Raw genomic sequence first — 10,321 nt, 5'->3', positions numbered from 1 at the left:
AATAACATTTGTTGTTGTTTTTATGTGTTATAAGAATTTTTAAATAAACAAGATTGTATAAAACATTAGTTAGATTGGTATAATCATTTCCAAGCTTTTATTAGCGCTGCTAAATAAACCCCATTTTTTCTTCTTATCCACCATTTAGTTCTCTTTGAGGGATGAACTTTTTTAGCAGCAGGAATCCACCTTTAGGCGCTCCTATCACACTACACAATGTTAAACTGTGCCCTGCAATAAAACATCACAAGTGGCAGGGGCGGAACTACCATTGGTGCAGTCGCACCAGGGCCCAAGAGCTGGAGGGAGCCCATTACAGCCAGTCTATACATAGTTGTGTGCAGAATGTGTACAATCCTAATGCAGGGGAAACTTTTATTAGTGCAGGTTGTAGGTCCATCTGTCTATCGATCTGTCTATCTATCCTCAATCATTATACAGAGCAGCATGTATATTAATACTTTTGCTTTCTTCTGAGTTACCTTTGGGGTGGCCCCAAAAAATTCTTGCACCAGGGCCCTCTGTTGAGTACGTCCTCTACTGACAAGTGGCGATAGCAGACGGACAGGTTCTTTACTTTTGAACCTGTCCGCCTGCAGGCATAATAAATGTACCCCTAAGTTATAAAGAAATGTACTTTATGCATATAAAATAGCGCTATTAATACAGATATTTTTTTTATTTAAATCTTAATTTTGTCCACAGTTATGTATTTCTTTGTCTTACTAGTGCAAGAAAAATGAATTTACCCTGCCATGCAAGTGAAAAAAATATTCAAATGTGGCCCTCCCATATGAAAAGGTTGAATATATCTAATACTGTATAAACTTTTCAGAGAACAATGCTGTCTCTTTAAAATTCTATTGATTTTGATTTCAGGTTTAAAGGTCACACTCTTTATCAGTTTCTTGCTGGGATTAGGAAAGAAGGATTGTAATATGATAGCAGCACTTAACAGGGACAGTCTGACCTCCTCAACATGGAAAATCCTGGTATTTTCAATCTATAAGTCTCTATAGGGCCTACATGGAGATGGGGTACCCCAAAGGCTTCCGACTCATCTTCCCTTTGGCAGTGGTGTTCCTGTTTATTTATATCAGCTTTACAAAGTTACGTAAGTTATCAGACAATTACTATATGGCTATATGTATGTATTACAGTACAGTATATTATCATGTCATACTTTTCACTGTGTTTTCCTTCTATATCACATTAATATTTTTATGATCTTTAAAGTGTATTTCAGTATATTCTTATGTGTAACTTTAACATTTATTTTTAAGCATTTTTAATTGTTTGTTGGCGTTTTAGTAGCAGATTTATATCTGTTTAATTTGGTAAATGCCTCATATTTAATCACTTTTTTTTTTTAACTCATTCACTATCGGGAAATTTCAGAGAAGAACTTAAAGTGAATGTAAACTTTCATGAATCAGTGCCCGGTTTTTAAAAATACTATTAAAAACAGGGGCACTTTAATTCATAAAATTTTACATTGCAGTGTTTTTGTTTTTTTAAATTCTCACTTTATTCTGCAGCAAAGCCAGATCAGCTCCTCTGTACTTATGCAGTAATGACAAAATCGGCTTCCTCCATTAATGGAGTGCACCCCAGAGCGTCCATCTCTTGAGGCCACGCAGTGATTGGAGGAAGCCGGTTTTGTAATTGCTGTGCTAAGTACAGCATGAGAAGCGGGTGGGGGATTGCCGATCTGGCTGTGCTGCAGAAAAAGGTATTTTAATAAAAACGCTGCAATGTAAAGTTTCATGAATGAAAGTGCCCCTGTTTTGAATAGTATTTTTAAAAACCGGGCACTGATTCATGAAAGTTTACATTCACTTTAAATATAAATATATATATATAATTTCTGCAGTGTAGTGATCCTCCTCAACCCTTGCATCTCCCTGATCCACCCCAAATAGCTTTTTAACCCTCCCCCTCCCACTAATGGTGGCCATCTTTAGTACTGATAGCTGCCTGCCTGTAGTACAATATATATATAATTACATTTTTTATTATTATTTTTTTTTTTGTAGTGTAGTGGTCCCCACACCTCCAGCGATCATTAGTTTGTAGCCCCCAACCCCCCCATTCCACCTCTTTTTCTGTAGTGTAGTGTCATATCCCTCCCTCCCTCTCCCTCCCTTCCTTTTTTATTTTTTACAGTGTAGGGCCCATCCCACCCACTACCTCCCTCTCCCTCCGCAGCTGGGCTAGCCACCTGCCTCCCGCATCTGTCTTTATTTGGAACCAGAGCACTGCTGGAACTTCCTGCAGCTCCAACGTATATATACATTATGTGGTACAATAAGCTTCATACCGCATGACACATATATATGTCCTATTGGGTAAAGAGGTTAATTTTACTCATATTTATTTTTCAATTTTCTGTACAAGAGGAGTATTACACTTTTAACTTTATCTACATTGCCTTTATACATTTACATAGCTGCTTTACTTTGAAAAGGTCATCTAAATTTTGCTACATGTGCCCTTAAGCACAACAGCTTTGTAATATGACATTTTAAAAAAAATCTATTTAAATGGGCAGTTACAAAGTTGTTTTTCATCAAAGGGACCTGACAGACAAATTAAACTTAGATTTTTCAGACAGATCATGCAATGTACTTTCCTATTATATTTTGTTAAACAATAATTTGAAGATAGACTCAAGAACAGCAATTCTCTACTGGGAGCTGACTACTGATTGGTGGCTATTAATTATTATTCCTTTTTCATAAAGCGCCAACAAATTCCGCAGCGCTAACCTTGGGTACAAAAGATAAATGTACAACGATGGTATAACATTTTTAAGAGACAGGACAAAAATTATAAAACAAACACAGGAGGAATTGAGGACCCTATTCCCGTGGGAACTTACAATCTAGAAGGGTTAGAAACAGTGGCTACCAACATACAGTGGGGAAAAAAAGTATTTAGTCAGCCACCAATTGTGCAAGTTCTTCCACTTAAGAAGATGAGAGAGGCCTGTAAATTTCATCATAGGTATACCTCAACTATGAGAGACAAAATGTGGAAACAAATCCGGACAATCACATTGTCTGATTTGGAAAGAATTTATTTGCAAATTATGGTGGAAAATAAGTATTTGGTCACCTTCAAATAAGCAATATTTCTGGCTCTCACAGACCTGTATCTTCTTCTTTAAGAGGCTCCTCTGTCCTCCACTCATTACCTGTATTAATGGCACCTGTTTGAACTTGTTATCAGTATAAAAGACACCTGTCCACAACCTCAAACAGTCACACTCCAAACTCCACTATGGTGAAGACCAAAGAGCTGTCGAAGGACACCAGAAACAAAATTGTAGACCTGCACCAGGTTGGGAAGACTGAATCTGCAATAGGCAAGCAGCTTGGTGTGAAGAAATCAACTGTGGGAGCAATAATTAGAAAATGGAAGACATACAAGACCACTGATAATCTCCCTCGATCTGGGGCTCCACGCAAGATCTCACCCTGTGGGGTCAAAATGATCACAAGAACAGTGAGCAAACATCCCAGAACCACACGGGGGGACCTAATGAATGATCTTCAGAGAGCTGGAGCAACGTAACAAAGGCTACCATCAGTAACACACTACGCTGCCAGGGACTCAGATCCTGCAGTGCCAGACGTGTCCCCCTGCTTAAGCCAGTAAATGTCCGGGCCCGTCTGAAGTATGCTAGAGAGCATTTAGATGATCCAGAAGTGGATTGGGAGAATATCATATGGTCAGATGAAACCAAAGTAGAACTGTTTGGTAGAAACACAACTTGTCGTGTTTGGAGGAGAGAGAACACCATACCTACTGTGAAGCATGGGGGTGGCAACATCATGCTTTGGGGCTGTTTTTCTGCAAAGGGAACAGGACGACTGATCCATGTACATGAAAGAATGAATGGGGCCATGTATCATGAGATTTTGAGAGCAAACCTCCTTCCATCAGCAAGGGCATTGAAGATGAAATGTGGCTGGTCTTTCAGCATAACAATGATCCCAAACACCCCGCCCGGGCAACGAAGGAGTGGCTTTGTAAGAAACATTTCAAGGTCCTGGAGTGGCCTAGCCAGTCTCCAGATCTCAACCCCATAGAAAACCTTTGGAGGGAGTTGAAAGTCCGTGTTGCCCAGCGACAGCCCCAAAACATCACTGCTCTAGAGGAGATCTGCATGCAGGAATGGGCCAACATACCAGCAACAGTGTGTGACAACCTTGTGAAGATTTACAGAAAACGTCTGACCTCTGTCATTGCCAACAAAGGATATATAACAAAGTATTGAGATTAACTTTTGATATTGACCAAATACTTACTTTCCACCATAATTTGCAAATAAATTCTTTCCAAATCAGACTATGTTTCCACATTTTGTCTCTCATAGTTGAGGTATACCTATGATGTAAATTACAGGCCTCTCTCATCTTCTTAAGTGGGAGAATTTGCTCAATTGATGGCTGACTAAATAATTTTTTCCCCACTGTATGCTACTTATTATTGTCTGTGTTATAGGAGAAGTGGGAGATACTCTTCAAATATGCAGACCAAATTGTACACAAACATGCATGGCAAACTTTTAATGTTGTGTCCGGGACTTACCCCATATGAGCTCCAGCCGCCCCCTTACTTGTATGAACCTTCGGTATCAGAGCTCTGGACTGCCGGGAGACCTGCACGGTCAAGTTGAAAGTATATCGATGGGCTGGTAGCTCCAAGAAACATCCGGCACTCACATACGGCTTTGGCAGCGCTTCTGTCTTACCAAGCGCGTCGTCTGACGTCAATCGTGACGTAACGGGAATCTCCGGTCGGGGGGTGGTGCTCACTCTTCACCCGTGTTAACAACAGGTTACAGGTACACAGAGGCTTAAGCAGATCCAAATGCTGGTGTAAAGGCAAAAAGTCACAAAGAAGGCAGGATCCAGCTTTTGTGCATAATAAAATCCAAGTTTATTGGGCTCAGTTAAAACGCCAGATAGGCAAACAAACAGCATAAACAAGAGAGGTGTGTGAGCGTGACACCAAAGCTTACATGTTTCGGCACGCAGCCGTAATCATAGCTATATGGCTATATATATATATATATATATATATATATATATATATATATATATAGCTATGATTACGGCTGCGTGCCGAAACATGTAAACTGAGCCCAATAAACTTGGATTTTATTATGCACAAAAGCTGGATCCTGCCTTCTTTGTGACTTATTATTGTCTCACCAATACTGTAGACTGTAAGCTCTTCGGAACAGGGCCCTCTTCCTCCAGTACTAGATTTGTCTGTTTTTGTATCTTATTACAAATTTTTCTTATTGGATATCCCTATCTCTGTACCCAGCACTATGGAATTTTGCTGTGCTTTACAAATAAATAATAATAATAATAATGTGTTCAGCTTGCTCCCAGTATATATTACGCATTGTTATATGCAGGCAATGGTACATTAATAAAATGCACTAACACTTTAGAGCAGTGTTCTTAAACTGGGTGTCCCTTTAAAAACAATGTTGGAGGTTCCCACAAGATTTGATAATGTACTATGTGTGTGTGTGTGATTGTGTTTGTGTTGTGACGGAGTGTGTGTGTGTTGTATGTGTGTGTGTTTGTACACGTTTTTGTGAGTCTGTTGTCTTTGTATTTATGAGTGAGTGTGTTTGCGTATGAGTAAGTACCTTTCTTTTGTAATTTGCTTCATGTGAGGTAGACACGTAGCTAATTTTGTACATCTTGAAATGCGTAGGCGTTGCTTATTGCCACACCTGGGAGGAGGAGCCTACATGGAAGGTACATGAAGTTAGACAAAGAGTCTACCTTTTAGTGATTAGCAATGGCTACAAAAGTTGAATTTAGGCTAATAATCACCTCAATTATATGGTATATTGATGACAAGTGTTTTTTTTTTAGTGTATTAAAATAATGGGGAGTCCTTGTAAAAACCAATGTAAAATTTGGTTACAGGTGATTAAAGTTTAAGAAGCTATGCTTTAGAATATGTTCTTGCTGCTAAACAAAAGAAAACATAGCCCAGTTTAGATTATGGGTTGTTAATGGTGGGAGAAACAATGCTTGGCAAAAATTCTCCTCTCCTTAGAAGTTTTATTTCTCCTCCCTCAAATATCTCTCTTTTGTAACCACTATCATCTTTTTCTGCTTTAGTGGATCCTATATGGTTTCAGTCTGGTCTTAATGTCTTTCTCCTCATTATGACGCGTGTACTAAGCAACTGTCCCAGTTTTCTTTCGATAGGTCCAGTATTTGGCATTTAGTACTGTGGTATAATTTAACATGAAAAATGTTAAATGTTATATATATATATATATATATATATTTACATTTTATGTTGCAGCCTTATACTAAAATGATTAAAGTGAAGGTAAACTTTGGTGAATGAAAGCCTGTTTTTTAAAAATACTATTAAAAACAGGGGCACTTTAATTCATCAAAGTTTACAAAGCAATCGTTTTGATTAAAATCTTACCTTTTTTTTTCTTTTCACAGCCATAGCAGCTCCCCCCTCCTGGAAATCCTCTCTTAACACGTCAGCAATGACTAATCCGGCTTTCTCCAATCACGGCTTTCCCCCCAGGGTAGTCATTGCCTGAGGCCATGCTGTGATTGGAGGAAGCCGGATTAGTCATTGCTGACGTGTGAATAGTATTTTTAAAAAACGGGCTTTCATTCACCAAAGTTTACCTTCACTTTAAGATACAGTTTTTTTCACATCAATCTACATTTGATACCCCATAATAACAAATTAAACAGATTTTTGATAACTTTGCAAACTTATTAAAAAAGAAAAAATTAAATATCACATTGACATAAGTATTCAGACCCTTAACTCAGTACTTAGTTGAATCATCTTTGGCAGTGATTACAGCCTCAAACCTTTTAGCCTTTTTTGGTATGATGCAACAAAGTTTGCACAGCCGGATTTGGGGATTTGCTGCAATTTTGCTCTGCAGATACTCTCAAGCTCTGTCAGGTTGTATGGGGACCGTCGGTGGACAGCCATCTCCAGAGATGTTCGATTGGGTTCAAGTCAAGGCTCTCGCTGGGCCATTTAAGGACATTCACAGAGTTGTCCCTAAGCCACTCTTGAGTTTTCTTGGCTGTGTGCTTAGTCATTGTCCTGTTAGTCTGAGGTTCTAAACGCTCTGGACCAGGTTTTCATTTAGGAAATCTCTGCATTGTGCTGCATTCAGCTTTCTCTCAATCCTGACCAGTTTCCTAGTCCCTTCCACTAAAAAAACACCTCCACAGCAGGATGCTACCACCACCATGCTTCACAATTGGGATGGTATTCCACAGGTGATGAGTGATGCCTGGTTTCCTCTAGACATGATGCTCAGAATTGAGGCTAAACAGTTCAATCTTTTTTTCATCAGACCAAAGAATCTTGTTTCTCACAGTCTGAGAGTCCTTTAAGTGCTTTTTCAGCAAATGCCATACAGACTTTCATGTGTCTTGCCACTCTACCATAAAGTCCAAAACAGTGGAATGTTGCAATGATGGTTGTCCTTTTGCAAGTTTCTCTTATATCCACACATGGTCTCTGGAGCTCAACCAGAGTGGCCATTGGGTTCTTCGTCACCTCTATTACCAAGGCCCTTCTCCTCCTATTGCTCAGTTTTGCCAGAAGAGTCCTGGTTGTTTCAAACTTCTTCCATTTAAGAATTATAGAAGTCCCTGTGCTTTTGGGAACCTTCAATGCAGCAGAACATTTTTTTGTAGCCTTCCCCTAATTTGTGCCTCAACACAATCCTGTCTCTGAGCTCTGCAGGCAGTTCCTTAGGCCTCATGGCTTGGTTTTTGCTCTGATATGCATTTCAAACTGTGATACCTTATATAGACAGGCGTTTGCCTTTCCAAATCATGTCCAAATTAATTGAATTTGCCACAGGAGGACTCAAATCAAAGAGTAGAAACATCTCAGAAATTATCCAGAGAAATGGGATGCACCTGAGACATAGAAAAGGGTCTGAATTCTTATGTCAATGTGATATTTCAGTTTTTTCTTTTCAATAAAACTACAAATTTATCAAAAATTTGGCTTTTGCTTTGTCATTATGTGGTATGGAGTTTATATTGATGTGAAACCATTTTAGCATAAGACTGCAACATAACAAAATGTGAAAAAAATTAAGGGCCTGAATACTTCCTGAATGCACTGTATGTATATATATATATACAATGCCTTGCAAAAGTATTCACCCCCCCTTGACTTTTTTCCTATTTTGTTACATTACAGCCTTAAGTTTAATGTTTTATTAATCTAAATTTTATGTGATAGATCAAAACACAATAGTCTAAGTTGAAGTGAAATGAGAAAAATATATACATAAAACTATTTTTTAGAAATAGAAAACAGAAAATTGTCATGTGCGTATGTATTCACCCCCGTTGTTATGAAGCCCATAAAAAGCTCTGGTGCAACCAATTATCTTCAGAAGTCACATAATTAGTGAAATAATGACCACCTGTGTGCAATCTAAGTGTCACATGATCTGTCATTACATATACACACCTTTTTTGAAAGGCCACAGAGGCTGCAACACCTAAGCAAGAGGCACCACTAACCAAACACTGCCATGAAGACCAAGGAACTCTCCAAATAAGTAAGGGACAATGTTGTTGAGAAGTACAAGTCATGGTTAGGTTATAAAAAAATATCCAAATCTTTGATGATCCCCAGGAGCACCATCAAATCTATCATAACCAAATGGAAAGAACATGGCACAACAACAAACCTGCCAATAGACGGCCGCCCACCAAAACTCACAGACCGGGCAAGGAGGGCATTAATCAGAGAGGCAGCACAGAGACCTAGGGTAACCTGCAGAGTTCCACAGCAGAGACTGGAGTATCTGTACATAGGACGACAATAAGCCGTACGCTCCATAGAGTTGGGCTTTATGGCAGAGTGGCCAGAAGAAAGCCATTTCTTTCAGCTAAAAACAAAATGGCACGTTTTGAGTTTGCGAAAAGGCATGTGGGAGACTCCCAAAATGTATGGAGGAAGGTGCTCTGGTCTGATGAGACTAAAATTGAACTTTTCGGCCATCAAAGAAAACGCTATGTCTGGCGCAAACCCAACACATCAAATCAACCAAAGAACATGTAAATGTGTTGAAATAGCCTAGTCAAAGCCCAGACCTCAATCCAATAGAAAATCTGTGGTCAGACTTAAAGATTGCTGTCCACAAGCGCAAACCATCCAACTTGAAGGAGCTGGAGCAGTTTTGCAAGGAGGAATGGGCAAAAATCCCAGTGGTAAGATGTGGCACGCTCATAGAGACTTAACCAAAGCGACTTGGGTGTGATTGCGGCAAAAGGTGGCTCTACAAAGTATTGACTTTAGGGGGGTGAATAGTTATGCACATTGACTTTTTCTGTTATTTTGTCCTATTTGTTGTTTGCTTCACAATAAAAATAAAAAAAACATCTTCAAAGTTGTGGGCATGTTCTGTAAATTAAATGATGCAAATCCTCAAACAATCCATGTTAATTCCAGGTTGTGAGGCAACAAAACACGAAAAATGCCAAGGGGGTGAATACTTTTGAAAGGCATTGTGTATATATTTAAGCCGCACAAACATCCAGGAACAGAAGGCACTCCCCGGGTCGTAAATATACAAATGTGTTTATTTAAACAGCTAATGTTTCGGGTTTGCCCCGTCCTCAGACATAAATACACAAATAAAGTGACTCACTACTTTAACACCATTCCCAAATCTCCTCCATGCCACTTTTGGCAGCATTTCAGAAGCTGAATCATGTCCGCCCGGGGTATGATAAATCTACCCCAAAATCTACCCCAATGTATCTAATTTCATATACTGGCATCATCTTCAGTATCTTGATATCTCATATTTTGTGCATATGTTGTACAAATTAGGTTTTTTTTGATAGAGCACAGTGGGGGGCTTTGGAAATAGTAAAAGGCAAGGTCAATGTATTGTGATCTATTAGTCAGCTCTTAGAGATCTCCTCGTTGATCTTGATCTAACTATTGGACAAACCTGATCTAGTAGATAAAGTTTTTTATTTTCTCTTCTTTAAATAGGGTCAGCATGAGGCAGGAGTGATATAAATACATGAGTTCTTTGGTTGAAGTCAGTAATTATTTCCATTTTTCATAAAGCAATCTTGTAGATTTGTCCTAATGATTTTTTCTATTATCTTTTCAAAAAGTATTTTTTTCTATAGCAGATGACCGACTATATGATTGTGTTCAAGATGGAAAACCATGTGTAGATATGCAAAATGATGTAATTTCAGAAGATGAGCTAAAGGTGAGTTGCTGTTTTGTAAATGTTACT

The 10,321-nt window shown here is 38.8% G+C and overlaps 1 protein-coding gene across 3 annotated transcripts in view; it reads left to right on the top strand.

The window, feature by feature from the left end:
• Window positions 1-879: 879 nt before the first annotated feature.
• LOC128663812 (ceramide-1-phosphate transfer protein) overlaps window positions 880-10,321 on the top strand; it is a 56,440-nt gene continuing 46,998 nt past the window's right edge. The window contains exons 1-2 of one of the 3 annotated variants that reach the window (XM_053718334.1): window positions 880-1,114; window positions 10,212-10,294. In XM_053718334.1, the coding sequence (XP_053574309.1) occupies window positions 1,027-1,114; window positions 10,212-10,294 (171 nt within the window). In that variant the 5' untranslated portion in view covers window positions 880-1,026. Of the gene's footprint in view, window positions 1,115-10,193; window positions 10,295-10,321 lie in introns of all 3 variants that reach the window. The other 2 variants (XM_053718333.1, XM_053718331.1) reach the window with 2 other exon arrangements.

The sequence above is a fragment of the Bombina bombina genome, chromosome 6, assembly GCF_027579735.1.
Source record: "Bombina bombina isolate aBomBom1 chromosome 6, aBomBom1.pri, whole genome shotgun sequence".
In the NCBI taxonomy this organism is placed as follows: domain Eukaryota; kingdom Metazoa; phylum Chordata; class Amphibia; order Anura; family Bombinatoridae; genus Bombina; species Bombina bombina.
The sequence above is the reverse complement of the archived record's forward strand: the minus strand, read 5'-3'. Positions and strand labels throughout refer to the sequence as shown.